Below are 21,199 nucleotides of genomic sequence, written 5' to 3'. Positions count from 1 at the left end.
GAAACGGAGTCATTTTAGAGCCCTCAGACGCGTGTCCTGGTTTTAGGGACGGAAACAGAGCGGAAGGAAGAGGGAGACAAGAGTGAATGGGCCGGGGTGTGGGGAGGGGGGAAGGCATATGAGTGGGAGCAAGAGATGGAGAGAGAGAATGAACGTGGGCGACAGAGGAGAAAGAGAAAAATTGAAGAGTGAGGCAAAGAGCAGAGAATGAACAAGGCAGGGTCTGAAGGAGGGGGGCAGAGGGGAAGGGGGACTGAGGCAGGAGCTGAAGCCGGGTTGGGGGGTCACTCACCCAGCACAGGGAGAAGGTCAGTTAGCTGCATACTGGGTTGAACTGGACGAGGCTGGGAGCTGCATCCCCCACGCCTGGCCCTGCCTCTCTGCTGACAGCAGCCAGGGCCCTGGGGCCGCTCTCGGTGCAGCAGGAGGAAGTGCTGTCCAAGGGACGCAGCCACCCCCGCCCCAGCACCGAGGCGTCAAGCGCTGCTGGTTCAGAGCCAGGCGGACCACGGCTGGGAATTGGGGTTCCCAGCATTCCTTGCAGTTACCAGCCGCTCTGCACTGCCCCGGCTGACAGCTCCAGTGTGAGCAGCGAGGGCTTTGGGGAGGATCGGATCCTGTTACATCCTGTATCCCGGAAATGCAGCCAGCTCTGGGGTGGGGTAGCTGGGGAACAGCCGCAGAGCAACACTGCCCTGAGCCTCCTCATTCCGAAGTAAAAGGCAGCGCCCCCTAGTGCCATGCACAGGCACAGAGGGCAGCACTGACTCCTAGGGGACAGCGCCCCCTAGTGAGCCCCCTGCCCCACTCCCTGCAGCACGGCGCCCCCTGCTGAGCCCCTCCAGCCCTTCCCCCGAAGCTGGGCAGGGTCTCAGTCCAGCCCCACTCCCCACAGAGCATTTCCAGGAGCTGCTATGTGGGGCCCAGGGGCCGGGCCATGGCCAGTGCAGTCCCCATCCTGGGCACACGCCGAGGCCGGGCCGAGGGGACGTGGCTGTTACTGGAGCAGAGACCCGGCCACGGCCGAGCTGAGAGCCGACCTCAAGCCACAGAGTTCAGCTGAGCCGGCTGCAGGCTCTGGGTGCCTGGTGCTGAACTTTCCCCTCTAGGGGGCGCTGGCTCCACCCCTCAACAACCCCCCCCCCCCCCCCCCAATCTCACATCACACCCCATGTATCTCTGAACCCCGCCAATATCAGGTCCCACCCTGGAGCTGGGGCATCGGGGTCAGCCCTGACTGGGAGGGGGCAGCGTAACAGCCACTAACCCCTGCCCCCAACACAGAGAGCCGCCTGCCCCCTTGAGCCAGGCAGTCCCTGCCCTGGGGCTGGATCAGAGCCAGCGCCCCCTAGAGGGGACAGCACAGGGGTGACTAGCAGCAGGACTCCTCCCCAGCACCAGGCGCCCAGAGCCTGCAGCCAACTCAGCTGAACTCTGTGGCTTGAGGTCAGCTCTCAGCTCGGCCGCGTCTGGGTCTCTGCTCCAGTAACAGCCACGGCCCCTCAGTCCCTCGGTCCGGCCTCGGCGCGTCCCCAGGACGGGGACTGCACCGGCCACAGCCCAGCCCCCGGGCCCCAAAAGCAGCTCCTGGAAACGCTGCAGGAACTGGGGAGCGGGGCTGGACTGAGACCCTGCCCGGCACTTCAGAGGAGAGGCTGGGGGGCTCAGCAGGGGGCACTGTCCCCTTGGAGTCAGTGCTCACCTCAGTGCCGAAGCGTGGCACCAGGAGGCGCTGTCTGTTACCCCAGAATGAGGGGGCTCTAGGCAGCTTCGCTCTGTGGCTGTTCCCCAGCCGCCCCACCCCAGAGCTGGCTGCATCTCAGCCCCAGACGGGACGTCCTGTACGGCGTTATGTGTGGCTGGAGCTATCAGCCAGGGTGGTGCACAGCGGCTGGTAGCTGCAAGGCATGCTGGGAGTCCCGAGGCTGGGCCGTGGTCGGCCTGGCTCTGAGCCTGCAGCTCTTGACGCCTCGGTGCTGGGGCGGGGGTGGCTGTGTCCCTCGGACAGCACTTCCTCTCGCTGCACTGAGGGGGGCCCTTGGGCCCCGGCTGCTGTCAGCAGAGAGGCAGGGCCAGACGCGGGGGATGCAGCTCCCAGCCTCGTCCAGTTCAAGCCAGTATGGAGCTAACTGGCCTTCTCCCTGTGCTGGGTGAGTGACTCCCCCCAACCCGGCTTCAGCCCCTGCCCCGTTCCCCCTTACCCTCTGCCCCCCTCCTTCAGCCCCTGCCTCGGTCCCCACTTCCCCTCTGCCCCCCTCCTTCGGTCCCTGCCTCGTTCATTTTCTGCTCTTTGTCTCACTAGTCAATTTGTTTCTGTCTTTTTCCTCTGTCGCCCATGTTCATTCTCTCTCCATCTCTTGCTCCCTCTCACACCCCTCACCCCATCCCGGCCCGTTCACGCTTGTCTCCCTCTTCCTTCCACTCTGTTTCCATCCCCCAAACCAGGACACACGTCCTGCAAAATGACTCCGTTTTCTGCAGGTCTTCATGCCTTGAACGAGGCTGATTAGATGCTGTGGTTTGGCTTCACCGGACTGTGTCCGCGAAACAATAAATAAATCCCATGCGACCTCCGCACGCCTCCTCTTTCCTGTCTCATTCGCACTGTGTCTGTTCTTTCTCTGCTCGTCATCCTCTGCCCCCCTCCTTCATCCCCTGTTTCATTCCCTCTCTCCCTCCATCAGCTCTCCACACCTTGGCTGCCTGGGTTCCTTGGAGATTAACAGGACCGGAGCCTGTTTCCAGCAGGTTCAGTTCCACACAGGCAGACTCCGGATGGCGCCCCTCACAACGGCTTGCGTCCCCCTCCAAAGGGCTTTTCCCTGCTCCCCAAAGGCAGCGGCCCCTTCCTAAAGATCGCTGGGGCTGGCATCCCCTTCCAGCTCCAGTCCTTCATCTGGTTATTCTCTGCTGGGTGGGGCCCTGCCTCAGTTTCCCCATTGCCCTGCAGTACGGCATCTGCTGCTGTGCAGGGAGCTGCAGAACGGAGCCTAAGTGTGTTTTTTGATGGGGAATTTCCTATAGTGACTTTTAGCCAGCCAGTAAAGCAGAAGGTTTATTTGGATGACAGGAATACAGTCCAAGACAGGTCTTGCAGGCACAGACAACAGGGCCCCCCTCAGTTAGGTCCAGCTTGGGGTCCCAGGGCATGCCAGCCCACCCCCCTTGGGGGGTGGGAGCCATCTCTGCCTCCCAGCCATCTCTCCAGCCTCCTTCCAGCCTGCTTTCAGCACTTTGCTTTTAGCGACCCCTCCCACAGCCTTTGTTCGGTTTCCCGGGCCCCGGAGTCACCTGACCTCCAACCCCCTCCTGGGTTCTCATGTTACAAGCTCAGGTATGTTCCCTCGGGCCGACTCCCATCCTCCGATGCAGACCATCCTAGTCACACTCCCCTGTCAGCATTTCCACACCCCAGCAAGAACAGTTCCAGTTCGTCACAGTTATTCTCTGCTGGGTGGGGCCCTGCCTCAGTTTCCCCATTGCCCTGCAGTACGGCATCTGCTGCTGTGCAGGGAGCTGCAGAACGGAGCCTAAGTGTGTTGTTTGATGGGGAATTTCCTAGAGCAACAGGCCCCATCAGGCCAGGCACTGCCCAGACTCTGGCTGGTATCAGGGCCCCCCTTGTGAATACAGAGAGTGGAACTGACAAGAATTGTGATAGTTTCACCCAGCAGCTGCCAGGGTCTGGGGGCCCTGCCCTGTGCCGGGCTCTGCCCCCAGGGTTCCCGGGCTCCAGGGCTGGCCGGTTCCCTGGCAGGCAGCGGGAAGGCCTGGCCTGGCAGGGCTGCCCCAGATCTGCAGGCCTGGGAGCCCAGGATCCCCTGCAGCCTGCCAGGAACCCGGCCTGCGACCCACTGACAGGCTGTCGAACCTGAGACGTTCCCAGGCCCAGCTCTAGTGGGACCAGAGCCCAGGTGTCCTGACGTGCAGCCCCGGCCCCATTCACTGACCATCGACCGCATCCAGCCCCGGCTCATTCACCAACCCTCCTCCGTGTCCAGCCCCGGCCCCATCCACCGACCCTCCTCCGTGTCCAGCCCCGGCCCATCCACCGACCCTCCTCCGCGTCCAGCTGTGTCTAGAAGCTTCCCTGTGGCATGGACCCTCAATAGCCCCTGGGTCTGCAGTGCATGCGTCAGGGGAGCAGGGCTTTGGGGTCTCATTATGGGGAAGGGGCTGGAAGGAGCAGCCTCTTGGTCCCATTCTGCCCCCATGTTATCTGTGCGAGAGGGGCACCTCACCTGTCAGTGACACAGAGAGGGGTGGACTCTTCCCAGAGGGGATCCATCGTTCAGAGCAGTATAACCAATACCCCAGGTGTACCTCCCGCCGGTCCCCAGCTGAGCGCCGAGCTGCAGCCGGGCGCCCTCCTTGGCAGCTGGTGGAAGCTCGTTTGGGTTCTGCTCCTCGCTTTGCTTGAAGAATCTGTATCGTCTCTTCCCATCTGCCTGGGGGGCCGTGCACTGGAGGGCAACGTGCTCCCCTTGGACATACATGGGCTGTGGGGGATCCAGGACTAAAGTGGGGGGCAGCGGGGGAGCTGGAATAGATGGAGGGGGTGGAAGAAACTAAAGGGAGGAAACGACAGAACGTAGAATGAGAAATACTCCCTCAGTTAACAAGTGATCCCACAGGACGCGTCTTCACGGCACGCTAAGTCGGCGTCTGTGGGACCTGGGCTGGTGGACCCTGGTTCCAAGCCCACGTGTGAGCGTCCACCCTGCACCGTGAACCTGGGTTTCCAAGGGCTGGGCCTGGATCTCTCTGCCATGCTAACACGTCCGTATTGCACCATGCAGACCTTGGGCCACATCCGCACTGCAAAGCGACGGGGCTGGGACCCGAATCGCTGTGAGACTTGGCCTCTGACCCACACCCCCAGTGGGGCCCTAGGACCTGGGTCAGGCTTATTTGTGTGTGGACGGAACGGGAGCTGGGGCTCACAGCTGAATCAGAGCCCAGCCTCAGTGTGCAATAGACACGCACCGAAAAGGCCCTGCCACCCCCCTCAGCGGATCCCTGTGCCCCCCAACAGCCCCCTGTACCCCAACCCACTCTTCAACAGCATCTCTGCTGCCTTGTGGCAAATAGTGTCATTAACCCCATGAGCACCTCCTACTGGGTGCCCTGTGGCCTAGATCAGAATTGGGGGTGAGGGGGTGGGTGGGAAGGGGTAATACTGGGCGGGGGGGACGACAGGGTTAGCCGCTGCCGGGGTCTTGGGTGGAGAGAGTGGGGAAGGCGGTAACTAGGACATAGGGCGGGTGCCCGGTCTACCCTGAGTACCAGTTGTGGCAGCAGCCGATACCCACATCAGAGTGTTCTTCAGGGCCCTCCCCTCTCATTTGGCACTGGTGTGATGGCTACTGGAATACCACGTCCACCGTGGGGTGGCCACCTGTCTGGTTTTTCACCGGAAAGTCCAGTCGAAAAGGGGACCTGACCGTGTCCGGTCAGATCTACTGAATGGACACCCAGAGTCCGGTTACTGCAGGTGTGGGAGGTACCGAGTCATCACCCGTGTCAGCCTCTACTCAGCCAGGGCCACCTCGTACCTGCATCAGGTGCCTGCAGCTCCCAGCCCCGGCTCTGCAGCTGAGTCCCTCCCGACTCACACAGGAAGCAGGGGAGAGGGGGAAAGCAGTGAGCAATGGAGTGAGGGGGAAAGTGGAGTGAACGGCTGTGCGGCCTTCCCTCCTGTGCCGTCCCTGGAGCGCTCACTCCCTGTCTCTTCTCTCCTTCAGCTTCTCTCCAGATCCTTCCCCAGCTGGTGTCACTTGCAGGTAAGGAGGGACCCAATCCACACACATGCCCCAGCTGTCCGTCCAGGTGGGTCCCCTCCATGAAAGTCACCTGATGGGGCAGACTTCAAGTTCCAGTCTGGCCCCATGATGGGGGGCCTGGCTGGTTGGGTCAGAGAATGGGACATGGGGCCTTTCACCTAGAGGGAGGATGCTAGCTCCAATCCTGCCCAAGAGGAGTGGGGAATGGGACCAGACAGGGGACACTGATTCCAGTATTCACTTGTGTGCCTGGCTTCTCACTGTGGGGTCCCAGGCACTGTGTGCAGGGACCTGCCCCCCATCCCAGGCATCATGTGCATGGACCTCCCACCCCACCCCACCTCTGAGTGCATCTCACTCTGTTTATGCTCCACTCGGCTCCCAGCTTCGGGACCTGCAGGGGGCCCCGGGAAGACTTCCCAGAGTGACTGGTGATTTGTGGGGGGCTCCGTTTTCTGGGGTCCCCTGGAGGCCTTATAGGGGCTGGATTCTCTGATAGGGTTCAGCCTCCCCACCCCCCTGCTTAGAACCAGACTCCTGTAAGCTGCTTGAAATGGAGCACCCCAAAAACAGACTCTAACCCGGCCCCAGGGCCACATGCAGAGTGAAATCTCAGCAGCGCTGGCTGCAAGCCGGGGGGTTTCCATGGGGGGGGTCTCTCTCCCTAGCTGCCATCTCCTCTCATCTCCCCACCCCCACTCCCACTCCCCTCATCTCAGCACCCCCACGGAGCTGACTGAGCAGCGCCATACCCGGCGGAGCCCGTGACGTGTGGCGTGGCCAGGCGGGAACCAGAACCCCCTAGAGGTGACAGGGGCTCCTGCCCCGTCCCCATGGAGCACTGGGGGGGTGAGGCCAGGAGAGATGCAGCCAGAGCTCTGAGGCCTGTGGGGGGCAGACACCAGGTGACTTGTTGTGTGGGAGGAATGGAGAGCTGCGAGGGGCTGCCGGCTACAGCCAAGGGGGGCAGGAAGTGGGAGGCAGCACTTGGCTGGGGGAGCATAACTTCCCCTGAATCTCTCTGCCCTCCCGCAGCCCCCCTGCAAGTCCCCACCATCATCGTGGACCCCCAGCAGCCTGTGTATGTCCCGGGGGAGCGTCTCACACTCAGATGCTTGGCCCCTGGCGGGGAGGCAGTGACTAGCTACCAGTTCTACAATCAGCGTGGGGAGCGGGTCCACACGGAAACCACCGGCCTGTCTGTGGGGCCCTGGCTGGTCCTGACGGCCGAGATGGGGAAGGTCGGGGCGTACAGCTGTGAGTACTGGGCAGTGAGAGATGGACAGACCATCTACGCTGCACGCAGCCAGCCTGTCTGGATATCAGTGATGGGTGAGTCCCCTTTCTCCTGCTGTCTAATAGGGGATTCCCGTCCCCATCACATGTGAGACCCCAGCCTAGTCCCTCATGTGTGGGGAGGGTCACCAGCCTGCTCACTTCCACCCCCAGGGTCTTACCCTTGATGGATGGTCTCCTTACCTTCGCTCCACCTACACCAAAACAATAATGACCCCCCCCAAACAAACCAAAACCATTTCACAGATTCTGAAACCAGAAAGGGTCACTGTGATCACCTAGTCCCGTCTCCACTGGCAGTCCCCAACGTAATTCCTGTTTGAACTGGCACAGATCTTCTAGGGAAACATCCAACTTGTTTTTAAAATGGCCAGTGATGGAGAATCCACCACGACCGTGGGTACGTTGTTCCGGTGGTGAATTCCTCTGGCCTCCCTTATTCCAGCTTATTCCCAGTCTGAATTTGTCTAGCTTCAGCGTTCATCCGTTGGATCCTGTTAGATCTTTGGCTGTGGTATCAGATTTCTGTCCTTGCATTAGGTACTTATAGACCGCGATCAAATCACCCCTTCGCCTTGTGCCGAGGGGGGGTTGAATCACCCCTGCGGCGCCTCCTGCTGGTTGTCCGTGGGAATTAGCTCATCCCAGCTCCGGCGCGCCCTCTGCAGGCCGGTGATCCGCCTTACCTCACTCTGGCCTCCGTGTCCCTCCCAGGACCTGGTGCCCCTTCACTGGGTTTCTGCCCCCCCTTGCAGAACCCCTGTCTCAGGGTCTCCCCCTCCCAGGGGAACCCCCACCCACAATCCCCACTTCACCTACTGCCAGTCCCGTCCAGCCCCCGCTCACTGCAGTGTCAGCCACTCATCACAGGCAAAGGGGGGTTGGACTGCTGCCTCTGCCTACCCATGGGCTGTCCCCTGCAACCCCAGTACCTAATAGACCTGTCAGCAGGCCGCAGCCTGGGGCTTTCCAGGCCGGAGCTCCCAGCTCCTCTGGCCCTTCCCCAGCCCTGCTCCCAATCTAGGTTCCTGCTAATCCTGCAGCAGCCAGGCCCTTCTCCCTCTACAGACACCTACACCTGCTTGCTCCTGGCTTCCCTGGCCTGTATAGGGCCAGCTGGGTCTGTTTGGGGGCATGGCCACAGCTGAGGCTGTTTCCCCCAATCAGCCCAGCTCTTCCCCCTGCCCCAGCCCTCTCGAAGGGCTGGTTTAAGCCCTTCCGGGCAGGAGCAGGTAACCACCCGCCACACCTCGGTTAAGCTAAACCTGTTGAGCTCTAGAGATCCCTCGGCGCCTGAGCCGGTGGTGGGGTGGACTGTAGATTTCAAGAACGTGGCTAAGTTTTATGTCGCTGGTTTGATTTTGGCTTGAAGGAGCTTCATGATGGTCCCTTCTGGCCTTTGACTGCAGATACCGCACATTGCTCAATAGTGCTTGTGACCTGGTCCTCCAAAGTCCTTGCATGGGACGGGAGGGGATGGTTGAAATTCGTTGCGGACACGTCAAAACATTTCATTTAAACATTGTGGATCAGAATGAGACATTTTCCTCCTTCTTGAAACAAAATCCTTTATTTTTGGTTCTGTTCGTATCCTGTAACTGCCCAGAGCGGCTGTGGTGCCTGATGGGAGTTTCAGTTCTGGTGTTTCATGGCCCCATTCTCCGTTCCTGGCCAGCCCCCTTCTCAGAACTAAGCCCCGTGTTACATTGCGGCAGTTCAACTAGAGGGGTGAGCGCTGTGCATCTTGGCAGACGTAGTCCGGAACAGGAGTCTGTTCTGTATTTGATTTTTGTCGGTAAACACCGATTTCACTGCACACACACAACACAACAGAGAAATATTTCCAACCTTCATAACTGAAATTTACCACGAGGCAAAGTAAGAACAATGATGACTGAGATCTATTTCAGGCTATTTACTTTGTATATGTTGTCCACGTGGTCTCACCACAAGCACTGGGCCGGCCACACTGCGTGAGCACGGCCTCTGGAGTGCGAGCTGGGGGCCTCTTCCTTTTCACCTCATCAAGCCCTCAAGGAGCTTGGTTTGAACCAGCATCTCCTAGGACGCTTTCTCACAGCCCCTTGGGGTGCAGGGGGCAGCTGTCCCTCATGCTCTCTCTAGCCCTTAAGCATTCTGTCTATCTCCCCGGGGAGCGTGTTACCCTCCGGTGCTCGGCTCCCAGGGGGGAGATATGGCTTCTGCAATGAAATCGGGGTGCAGATGTGATGGAGCAGGGAGCAGGGCAGATTTGACCTGGGAATGTTGCAGGGGGATTGCAGTGAGGAGGGGGGACTTCCCTTGAAGGAAGCTACCTGAGCTGTAACCTGAGCCAGGAACGGGGGTGAGGAGAATTAACACCTTCTGCCCGGGAGACTGAACAAAGAAGAGGAGCAGCGGGAGGAGTTTGGAGTTTAGTTTCGGTTTGGGCTGGGTGGTGCAACGCAGGGAACCCCAAGCTGGGGTCTAAGCTCCCTGAACCTCCCAGAGGGACCTAATTGAGGGGGTCTGGTCGTACCTACACGCTCTGCTTGAGACTGTGTTCCTGTCCTTAAATAAACCTTCTGCTTTACTGGCTGGTTGAGAGTCGCAGTGAATCTCAGGAAGAGGGGTGCAGGGCCCTGACTCCCCCACACTCCGCAACAGCAGGTCTCTGCAGATCTCCCTGCTCAGAACAGGGGTGCTCAGCTGGGGCTCATGGCTGTGATGGGGATCCCAAAAGTATAAACCTGGGTGGGAGACCATCTCGGAGCGCAGCCATCCCTGCTTGGCCCTACCGACTGGTGCATCTGTTTCCTAGGGCTGGTTGATCTGGGGTCACTGGCATTTCTCCCCCTACAGTGGCTGAGTCACAACCAGCAAACTAACTACTGCCAAGGGCATCAGCTCAGTTTCACTGCCTGGTTCTCCTCGTTCTAGTTGTGTCAGGGTTTCAAGAACTGAAATTCACTCCCCTCTCAGAGACGGGGATGGAACCCAGGAGTCCTGGCTCCCAGCCCATGCCTCGATTTGATCTCTAGACCCCACTTCCTCATCCACAATTGCTCTGCTATTTCCACACTCTCGGTACATTAACACCCCCTCTTCTCTCCTGTTGTTGCTCTTCACAGATTTCCCTCTTGCTCCGTCCATCTCTGAGATTTCTTTACCCCCCGGGAAGAGCCCTGTTACCATCGAATGCTCGGCCCCTCCGGGACACGTGGCTACAAGGTACCAGTTCCTGAGGCAGGGGAATCTCATTGTCTCACAGCCGGGTGCCCGTCTCCAGCTCCGTCAGTCTGATTTGGACGCTACCGGCCCTTACACCTGCAGCTATGAGATCAGTGTCTCAGGGAGAATGATCCAGTCACTGCCGAGTGCCCCCCTCTCAATCCATCTGACAGGTGAGTCATGTTTCCATCTACACCTCTTGGGCCAGGCGATGGCTGTTCAGACTGGAGGCGTTGTGGGCTACCGACCGGGACGTCTGTGATGGACTGAGTAATCTGTCTGTAGAGCTGATGAATCCTGTCTGATATTGGGGCAGGAGCGTAGCTAGTGGGGTGCAGAGGAAGCAGCCGCTTCCCCTCAGCACACTTTGCAAAAGCGGCCGGAGGAGCGGGGGCGCAGGCTGGCTGCGGGCCGGCAGCCGCGGCCGGAGGAGAGGGAGGGCGGCTCAGGCTGGCGGCGGCCTGGCAGCTCCGGCTGGAGGAGAGGGAGGGGGGCGCAGGCTGGTGGCGGGCCGGCAGCCGCGGGCGGAGGAGTGGGGGGGGGGGCCGGCTGGGGGCGGGGCGGGGCCAGGGGGGGGGGGGGGCAGGGGGGGGGGGGGGGCGGGCCAGGGGGGGGGCGTGGAGCAGCCGGAGGAGGAGCCAGGGGGCGTGGCCAGAGGAGGAGCCATGGGGGTGCCTTTTTTAGGTTTGCTCCCCCTCCTCTTAAAAGCTGGCTACGCCACTGACTGGGGGGTTGGTATCTGGGCCAGACTGCAGACTCCACATTGGATGGGGGATTCTTTAACTTCGCTGTGGTCGGTTGGTCTCCATCTTCGGCTGAACCTCCGAAGGAAGGTGGGAAAAGAATCGCACAAGAGGGTCGTTGAGTTAAAATGCTTGGCCATTGCAATGTGATTGCTCTGGGCAATCAGAGAGCTCCTGTCCAGGAGAGCTGGTTTGTCAAGGGAGGTTATGTTAGCGACTAAGTCCCTGTGACGCTCTGCTCAGCAAGGGAGAGCTGTGGTGCTGCTGAAATGTCCATCACCTCCCTGACATTCCCACCTGTCGGCCTTGCCAGCAAACTCCTTGAGAGCTGCCAGTCCAAACCTGGCCTTGCAGGTCCCAGTTGGTGTCCCCAGAGGCATCTCCCTGCAGTTCCCAGTCCTGCTGCTTGGAGACTCACAGGAATTATTAAATTCACTGTCTCCAAAGAAACCGAGCACGGTTGGCCTGTTGGGTTAGCTGTAGGCTCTCACCTGCCTTATCCCAGGAGCATCACCTGATGGTCTTTAAAGACCAATCAACCTTCCCTGAAACGGGCAACAAAATGGAGAAAATCAGTAAATGAAAAGTGGGTGAACCCAGAGCTGATGCTCCTCAGAGAAAATACCTCTGGGTGGGGAAGGATCGTTAGTGACCAGGGAGGGAAATAGGGCGTGGTAGCAAATGAACTTGGGTGTCGTCTCCCTTTGGACATATCAGCCATCTCCTGGGATTGGGTGGAGGGAGCTCTATAGCACTGGGGGTCGTTGGAGGGGTCAGTCCCCACTATCTCTCTTCAGGGCCTTCCGTGCTCCCGGAAACCTTTCGGCCAACGCTGCGGCTGTCCCCAACGGGCCCTGAGTTCACCACCGGAGATTCTGTTACCCTGATGTGCTCAGCTCCCAGCTGGGAGAAGAAGATGGGGTTCTGCTTCCTCAAGGCTGGGGAACAAGTGGCATGCACAAAACAGGACTCTCAGAGTTACCAGATTGGAAGACTCGGTATGGAGGATTCTGGCTCGTACACCTGTATGTACTGGGTAGCCGAACCTGGGCAGGAGACCTCCTCCCTAGAGAGCCAGCCCATCTCCATCACAGTCACAGGTGAGGCCTCTTTCTCTCAGCATGTGATAGCAGGGACCAGTATCAGAACATAAGAGCTGCCATGCTGGTCCCTGGTCCCTGTAGCCCAGTAGCCTGTCTCCAATGGTGCCCATACCACAGCTTCAGGGGGAGCGTACGGAACAGGGCAATTATGGAGGGATCCAGCCCAGGTGTCCATCGTGGCTTGTAGTAGTCAGAGGTTCAGCCTCACCCTGAGCATGGGGTTGCATCCCCGACCATCTTGGCTAAGAGCCATTGATGGACCTGTCCTCCATGAATGGATCCAGTACGTCTGGGAACCCAGACGTGCTTTTGGCCATCACAGAATCCCATGGCAAGGAGAGACCAGACAAGTGGATGGTCAGCCTCAGGGGGTTGGACAGTCGATCTCTGGGGCTCTTTCTCCACCTCGCTTGCCCAAGGGATATGTGACAGCTCCCCATTTTATTTGCACAATCAGCCAGGTGCTCTTCATTTAGAGCCCTTCCATTTCTCTCCTTGTTTTCTGTGCTCTTCATTCTCTCCAGGTGTCCCACTCCCCCCGCCAGCCCCCCAAATCATTCTGGACCCCCCGAAACGCATCTATTTTCAAGGGGAACATGTCAAGCTCACCTGCTCAGTTCCTGGCAGTGAGCAGGTGAGGGGATACAGATTCTACCATCAAATCGGGGAGCAGATCTCCGAGCTGGATGAGGGGGCTTGGCTGGAGCGCACAGCTATGACTGGGAATGCTGGGGCATACTCCTGTGCCTATTGGATAATCCGATCTGAGCAAGTGATCCTGTCAGGGAAGAGTGAATCTGTCTCCATCACTGTGACTGGTGAGTCCAGCCCTGTCTCCGGCACCCCTTTGCCCTTTTCGTGTGTGTTCTGGAGAGGCCCCTACTCCTTCCATGGATCAAACAATAAGTCAGATTGGACTGAACAGGTAGGGCCCCAAGTTTCCAAATTTGTCTCAGTCTCTGGACTAGTGTTCTCCAATTTGGGCCCTCGGTCACTTTGTTTTTATAGATTAATTGGTGCTTCTATGTCTGTCATCCCATGTCTCCAGTTATACATTTACCCAAACGTTCATAAGTTGTTTTCATTCTTCTATGTTGTTACAAATCATTGGCATTGCACCAACATAACTCCATGATTCTTTTACCATTCAACGTACATCGTCATGAACTAGGAAGATTAAACTAATAAAACAGCCCTTATTTTTCCCATTCCACATATTGTAGTGGTAGGTTTTCAGCAGGATTCGCAGATTGAGACAGTCTGACATGGGCCGTGATGTGCATGCGTTTGCCATCCCAGACATCCAGTACATGGCCAATGGTGGCCCTGAAATCACAGAAAAGCTTCCTAGCTGTAATGGAATTGCTTAAAAAGATCCATGACCACACAACTGGAAACGTGGCGCACATGACTTGAAATACTCACCAAGATTGTCAAATGTAGAGCGATTTGCCGAATGCCTCCCCAGAGGAGTGAAGGATTGGTCGACCTGGAGATCTTTAAATCATCTTCGAACAAAAGTTGGCAGGTCCAAAGTCAATCTGTGGAAGTGGGGCTAGTCCAGTGACCCAGACACATGTGACCGTGGCAGACACAAACTAAGGAATATCTGTTGGTCTGCCAGCTCTTGGGGGAAGATCTACACACTGGGCCATAGCATGTGCCCAGCACTGGGAACACCTACGATTGTGGTGGAGGACACACGATGAAAAAGACCATTCAACATCCATCATCATGAACGATTAGTATTGAACTACCAAACCACGGCCTTGATTTATACCATTCAGCACATTTCTCACTCTTTAGCGCCTCAGTCATTACCTGTGTCTCGTCCTCAGTTATCAGAGTGTAATCTTTATTTTTCTTGAGTAGGGAAATTTATGGAGACCACCAGGTCTTTCTGGCGTCATATCCTCGCCTTTGCCAAATGTGGGCTTGTCCAGGCTCATTTGCTCCAAGTTGAACAGCTCAAAGTTCAGCACTTCTGTTTGTAAATCACGCGAAAGTCTTGCCAGGAATTTCACCTGTTGTATTTTGAGGTGCTTATTCGGTTAGGACTGTAGCTGTTCCCCCACAGCTCTGCCAGTTGTGAGATGCCGTTCCACTCAGACTGGGGATTGTCATCTGTCCTGCGGGGTGTTTTCTGTGGGGTATGTCACAGGCTGGGGGATCATTGGACTCCCCATATCGACTTCTCTTTACTCTGGGGGGTTGCCCCTCTGCACTGACCCCTTTCTCTCTATTGCAGCTCCTCCTCTGGCCCCCAAACTCTCTCTGCATCCCAAGCTCCCTGTGTACCTGCCCGGGGAGAAGGTCACCCTCAACTGCTCAGCCCCCCGTGGCCAGGAGGTGGCGGGGTTCAGGTTCCACCTGCACAGAGGGAATCAGACCCCGGAAAAGCTGCCAGCTGCCAGCGGGGGGGCCCAGATGGAGCTCACAGCACAGAGGGGGAATGACGGCTCCTACACCTGTCAGTACTGGAGATGGGAGGCCAGGCAGGAGATTGCATCTGAGAACAGTAACAGGATCACTGTACCAGTGTCAGGTGAGGCTCTGACCCCTGGGATGCTCCCGCCTGGGTCTCTCCCCACATCTCAGGTGGTGCTAGACAGCCTGAATGAGCAGTGGGGTTGGGGGAGGTGCAGAGATGCCCCTCGCACCAAACCTCTTCTTCCTCTGCCCTTCCTCAACCCTCACCTTCTGCTGCCCATTATACAGTATAGCCACCCCTTCCCCACCCCACGACCATCACAATGAACAGCGGTGGGGTGGGGGGTGTCCCTGCTGGAGGGGCTGAGGGGTGTGTGGGTATGGGTGTCCCTGTTGCCCCCTGCTGGAGGGGATGAGCCATGTTTTGTGTGCGTGTCAAAGAGAAACACAGAGAGTTGCAGTGGGGGAGGTTTAGGTTGGATATTAGGAAAAACTTTTTCACTAGGAGGGTGGTGAAGCACTGGAATGGGTTACCTAAGGAGGTGGTGGAATCTCCTTCCTTAGAGGTTTTTAAGGTCAGGCTTGACGAAGCCCTGGCTAGGATGATTTAGTTGGGGATTGGTCCTGCTTTGAGCAGGGGGTTGGACTAGATGACCTCCTGAGGTCCCTTCCAACCCTGATATTCTATGATTCTATGATTCTATAACAACCTACTACTGCGGTGTGTGTGTGACCCTGTGTCCCCTGCTGGAGGGGATGAGCCTTGCTGTGTGTGTGAGGGACAGACAGAGAGTTAGAGAGAGAGAGACCACAACATACTACTGCTGGTGTGTGTGTGTGGGGGGGTGTTAGAGAGAGATAACAACCTACTACTGCGGTGTGTGTGTGTGTCCCTGCGTCCCCTGCTGAAGGGGATGAGCCTTGCTGTATGTGTGAGGGACAGACAGAGAGAGAGACAGAGAGAGAGACCACAACATATTACTGCTGGTGTGTGTGGTGTGTGGGGGGGGGGTGTTAGAGAGAGATAACAACCTACTACTGCTGTGTGTGTGTGTGTGTGTGTGTGTGTGTGTGTGTGTGTGTGTGTGTCCCTCTGCCCCCTGCTGGAGGGTTAGAGCCCTGCCCTGTGTGTGTGTCCCGGCTGCCCCAGCTGGTTGGGCTTCCCTGTGTCTCATGTTGTCCCACGTCGCCCTGTCCCCCCAGCTGCCCCCCAGCTCTCTGTGTCCCCGTCCCATCCCGGCTACATCCCCGGCGACTCCGTCACCCTGACGTGCTCGGCTCCCGGGGGCCACACGCTGTCCAGGATCCAATTTCTCGAGGGTCAGAACCTAGATTCCCAGGCACCCGGTCCTGACCCACTGAACCTCAGCCGCACCCTCCGGCTGCCCCCCCGGCCCCATTGCACTCTGGGGCGTACAGCTGTGGGTACTGGTTCCTGGAATCGGGGCAGGAGATCCCATCCAGGCCAAGCCACCCTGTCCGCATCCTGGTGCTGGGTGAGTGCACGTCCCTCCGGAGGGCGGCACTGGGTCGGGGGGAGAGAAGCCGCTGACGGGGCTGATCCAGAGGGAGGCGGAGGGGGGAGACCGGCCGGCTGGGCCCCTTTGGAGGGAGGCAGACAGACAGCAGCAGATCCGGTGGGGAGAGGGGCTGGTGCGATCTGGGATCGGTACCTGGGTATCTCTGCCAGATACCCGCCCTGCCCACACCAGCCTCCCCCGTGCTCCTCTGCACCCCCGGTCAGCCAACCTTCACCCCACCCAGCCCGCCCCGACTCTGACGTAACAACATCCCCCAGCACTGTCCACCTGCCCGCCCGCCCCTTCCCAGCCTGCCCCCCGCTGCCATAGCCCCATCCCCAAGCCAGCTCTGATCTCTCTCCCTCCCACCCCTCAGGCTGCCTCAGCCGTGAGGTCACAGCCCCCCGAGAGCACCATGGGAACCCCACACCGCCCCCCTCTGACCCCACCACACCCCAGCCTCCCCCGGCTGCCCCGGGACAGACCCGGAGCCACACAGCAGGAGGTACTGGTGCAACATGGTGCCCACGGGTGGGGCCCGGGCCATGGGGCTTGACCCTGGGGTTTGAATCCACTGGCTCCTACAGCCTGACCCACAGTGGGTGGTGCCAGTCATAGGGATGCATCCAGCTCTGTGAATAGCCCGGCATGGCTGGGGGGGGAATCAGGGCCACCCGCGGGGGCATCTCTCACTGGCGATCTAACCAGGTGCTGCCCCATGGCACCAGCTCTGGCACTGGCCCCCCCGGGGATCTGGGCTGCAGGGGGCAAATGAGGGGGGTTGGGGGCACCGGCTTACTGGGGGGGCAGGACCCATCTCCGGGCTCACTGGTGAATGAGCTGGGGGGGTCTCATCTGAGCTGTCTCTTTCCCTCTCCCCCGCCCCATTCTCTCCATCTACTCCAGAGCCGCCCCCTGCCCCCCAGCTCACTCTGGCTCCCCCGCACCCCATGTACGGCACAGGGGAGCAGGTGACCATCAGGTGCTTGGCTCCCCGGGGCGACGGGGTGGCCAGGTACAGATTCTACGCAGCGAGGCGGGCTGATCGCTGATGGGGTCCCTGAGCCGACTGGGGGCGCCCGGCTGGAGCTCAGGGCTGAGACGGGGACGGCCGGGCTGTACGTCTGTGTGTACTGGACACTGTGTGCCGGGCGAGAGGTGCCATCCGGAGAGAGCCGGCCTGTCTCCATGTCATTACACCCCATCCACCTGCACCCCATACCTCTGCACCCCATCCCCCACACCCCAACTCATGTCGCCCCTGCACCCCCTGCGTCCCTGCACCCTGTCCCCTGGTTCCCCTACACCCCATCCCCCTGCGCACTGAACCCCAGAAAGGCTGGGGTGAACCATCCCCCAGCTGAGCTCCACCGAGCCAGGAGGAGGGGAGGGGTTGAGCGATGGCAGCCAAAGGAGGCAAGAGAACAAAGGGGATGAGATGAGATGAGCCGGGCTGGGCTCCATGGGGGCTGGCCATAGGGAGAAGGTTTTTGACCATTGGGGGTGGGATGCCCTGGGCCGGCCTCCTGCAGGAGCTATGGGGGCAAAGACCCGCTGTCCTCAGCTCCCCCTGGGCTGCTTGGAGACCCTCTGGGGCAGGAGGCCAAGATTGAGACACGTTTTTCTCCCCAGATCCCCCCGGGAAGCCCTCGGTGTCCCTGTCTCCGGACTATTCGGCCTACGTGGCTGGAGACAGGGTGGAAATTAACTGCTCGGCTCCTTCTGGTGCCTCCCCGGTGAAATACAGGCTCTACGAGAATGGGAAGCCACTAGGATCCCTGTTGGGAAACACTTCATCTTGGCAGAAGGATCTTCAAGCCACTGGCACTAGAAATGCCACCCGGTCCTTCGCCTGCACCTACGTGGAGCTGATCCAGGGGAGGAAAGTGCCCTCCTACGCCAGCGACCCCGTCTCCATCTCCGTGTTCCCGGCGCTGGCTGCCCCGTCCCTGCAGCTCATCCCGCCCCTCCTGCTCTATGTGACGGGCGAGACGGTGACAGCCGAGTGCGTTGTCCCGGCTGGGCCCTACATCCTGCGGGCCCACTTGGTGCTGAGAGACGGGGAGACACTTCGAGAACAACTGGGGCCCCAGTTCCCCCTGAATGTCACCCCCAGCGACAGCGGGACCTACCAGTGCCGGTACAGCTCAGAGCTCCACAGACGCCACCTCCGCTCACCCCCCAGCGAGCCGGTGCCACTGAGCGTGACTGGTACGGACACCCACAGTGCCCATTCTACATTATAGACAGCCCTCCCCCTCCCCCTACTGCCTTACTGCCCATTATACAGTACAGCCAACCCTTCCCTGCCCCCACCCTCTGCTGCCCCCTAGTGCCCATTATACAGTACAGCCGCCCCTTCCCCACCCCCACCCTCTGCTGCCCCTAGTGCCCATTATACAGTATAGCCGCCCCTTCCCCACCCCCACCCTCTGCTGCCCCTAGTGGCCATTATACAGTACAGCCACCCCTTCCCCACACTCAGCACTGTGGTTTCTCTGTTGACCTCTCCCCTGTCCTGCTCCCCTCAGATCCCCCTCCCCAGCCACAGCTGAGTGTGGATCCCCCGTCCGGAGTGGTGAGCGAAGGGCTCCCCCTGCTCATCATCTGCACGGCCCCCGGGAACAGCAGTGAGAGGAGGTTTCACTTCTACAACGATGGAGCCGAGATCCCCCCTGGGGACACAGGGTCTGAGATCAGCACCATGGAGCCCGGCACCAGCTTTATGAACTCTGTACTCAGCATCCTGCGAGCCGGTCCCAGCAACACTGGGCAATTCAGCTGCGGGTACGAGGTGAACATGAGCGGCAGGTGGATCCCATCCCCCCAGAGCCAGGCTTTGAACGTCACTGTGACAGGTGAGGCCTGTAATCGCACCGCGCAATAACCCCAGCACCCCAACACCTGCTACCCCTGGGGGAGATGCTGGAGCCAAGACACAGCACATGTTACGGGGGGGGCGACAGAACCATGAGGTCCCAGGGGTGCAGTACCTGAGCCTGACACCAGGTGGCAGCATTTCATCATAGGCGGTACCAAATACATCTGGCAGGCACAACATCCCTCCTTAAAGGGGAGGGCCCAGATTGTGCCCTGCCCTGGATGGGGTCTGGAGCAGTTAGTGGGTCCCCAGACGCTGCCCCTCCCTTGTTCCTGGCTGTTAACTCATCCCCTCCTTTTACCAGCCTGGTCTCTGCCCGTCCCCCTGGTGGCTGGGTGCGGTGGGGCTGCCACGGCTCTGGCTCTGCTGCTGCTGCTCATCCCCCTCTGCAGGAAGAAGACGGCAGGTGCGTGAGGCGTAGGATGGGGAATGGGACCCAGGCATCCGGGACGGCAGCACAGGGCATTCACCCCTAGGGGGCACCGCAGCTCTCAGTGCCTGTGGGGGATGGGACCCAGGCATGCGGGACAGGAGTGTTCTCACCTAAGGGTCGCCTTCAGCGCTCTCAGCCCCCACAAGGGGTGACATGGGATAGCAAGAGCTAGTTGCAAAGGACTGTGGGTAACTGGCTAGAGCAGGACTGCCATGCAAGGGATCATGGGTAGTTGGGTACCTCAGGACTCTGGTGCAAAGCACTGTGGGTAACTTGGCACAGCAGAATCCTGATACAAAGGACTGTGAGTGATTTGGCTTTGGGGGGGGAGGGAATACAAATATGGGGCTGAGACCCAGCCAACTTCAGGTTGGGGGCAGGACAGGGGATGGACCCAGGCATCCAAGAAGCAGCACAATCACCTCAAACCTGGGGGAGCCATTCAGGTCCCAGACCCAGGGGCGGAGAAACTGGGAGGGGGGATGGGACCCAGGCGTCCGGGATGGCAGGGTGCTCCCCCTTAGGGGGCACCGCAGCTGGGGAGAGACGGGGACGAGAGACTTTGTGGAATCTCGCTTTAATTCAATCTCTTTCCCTTCCTTCCCCAGCTGCCCGCCGGCTCTCCACGTAAGTTCCTCCGGGTCCCCAGACCTCTCCGTGGGGCCAGGAGCAATTTGTCCCTGGAAGGGCAAATCTGTTCCAACACGTCCCTCGATTCCCTGGGGATAGAACCCAGGAGTCCTGGCTCCCGACTGGGCCCCACCCCCGCCCCACAGGGCAAAATTCTCTGGTTTCCCCCATTCTCTCCTCCTGCACCTTCCAGGCCCCTGGTGGTCACTTTGGGAATTGCAGCCACCACCCCCTAGGCCCAGCTAATCCCAGCAGTGCCACCCCCCGCCAGGCCGAACCCCATATTGACTCCACCCACACCCCCAATTCCCTTCCAGGTCCTACTGGAAGAGCCAGGAGCTGCGCCGGTCGCGGATAGCGAGATGGTATGTAAGGGGGCAGGGTCTGGTCTCCCTGGCCCTACCCCCCCAGGGGACTGGTTCTAGGGTCCCCCCCCCCAGCCTGGCTCGCTCACACCCTCTAGGGGCGACACCAGCACATAGCGGGTCGCACAGCCTGGATGGGGGCTGGGCATTGAGCTCAAGGGATAGGGGCTCTGGTCCGTGGATCCAGGTGGCCGGCAGGTCAATCTATGGGGGGAACGTGGGTCATAGAAAATAAAGGGGGGATTTCTGTGGCTGGGACACTGTGAATGATAAGGGGGGGCTGGGGCCCAGGTGCGGCATTGGATGGCTACGTGCACCCAGGGGCTGATCTCAGTGGGGAACACCGGGGGAGCAGGGATCGTTTGGAGGGTGGGGGAGACCGGGGTGGATCTCAGGGGAAGATGGGGGGCAGGGAGACCAGGCTAGGGCAGAAGTGGGTCAAATAGTGCACAGGACATGAGGGAGGTTGGGGGGGAACCAGGGGAGAGGGAAAGGAAAAGAGAACGAAGGAGGGAACTGGAGTGTGACCGAAGGGAACGAGCGAAGGGAATGGGGCCAAGACAGGAGAAATTGATGTAGGAAAGGGAATAAAGAGAGAGAAAAAGGAGGAGAGGAGGAAAAGGGGGAGGGAGGAAGGAGAGAATGAAGGAGACGGAGGAGGACAAAGAGGACAATCGGCTAGGAAAGGAGGAGAAAAGAGAAAGTGGTGACCCAGAATCCTTTGCAGCAGCGTGGGGCATTGGGGGTTGTATGGGCTGACCTGTCCCCCGCCCACATAGAGGACAGGGGCCCCCAGCAGCCTCCC

The 21,199-nt window shown here is 59.5% G+C and overlaps 1 protein-coding gene across 1 annotated transcript in view; it reads left to right on the top strand.

The window, feature by feature from the left end:
• The first annotated feature begins 6,616 nt into the window (after positions 1–6,616).
• LOC117885526 (immunoglobulin superfamily member 1-like) overlaps positions 6,617–21,199 on the top strand; it is a 29,053-nt gene continuing 14,470 nt past the window's right edge. The window contains exons 1-9 of the mRNA XM_034786798.1: positions 6,617–6,632; positions 6,819–7,115; positions 10,190–10,462; positions 11,830–12,132; positions 12,660–12,953; positions 14,384–14,680; positions 17,718–18,296; positions 18,617–18,943; positions 19,271–19,372. Of these exons, the coding sequence (XP_034642689.1) occupies positions 6,617–6,632; positions 6,819–7,115; positions 10,190–10,462; positions 11,830–12,132; positions 12,660–12,953; positions 14,384–14,680; positions 17,718–18,296; positions 18,617–18,943; positions 19,271–19,372 (2,488 nt within the window). The remainder of the gene's footprint in view (positions 6,633–6,818; positions 7,116–10,189; positions 10,463–11,829; positions 12,133–12,659; positions 12,954–14,383; positions 14,681–17,717; positions 18,297–18,616; positions 18,944–19,270; positions 19,373–21,199) is intronic.

Source organism: Trachemys scripta, chromosome 12, assembly GCF_013100865.1.
Source record: "Trachemys scripta elegans isolate TJP31775 chromosome 12, CAS_Tse_1.0, whole genome shotgun sequence".
Taxonomy (NCBI): domain Eukaryota; kingdom Metazoa; phylum Chordata; order Testudines; family Emydidae; genus Trachemys; species Trachemys scripta.
This window is presented reverse-complemented; position numbering and strand designations above follow the sequence as displayed.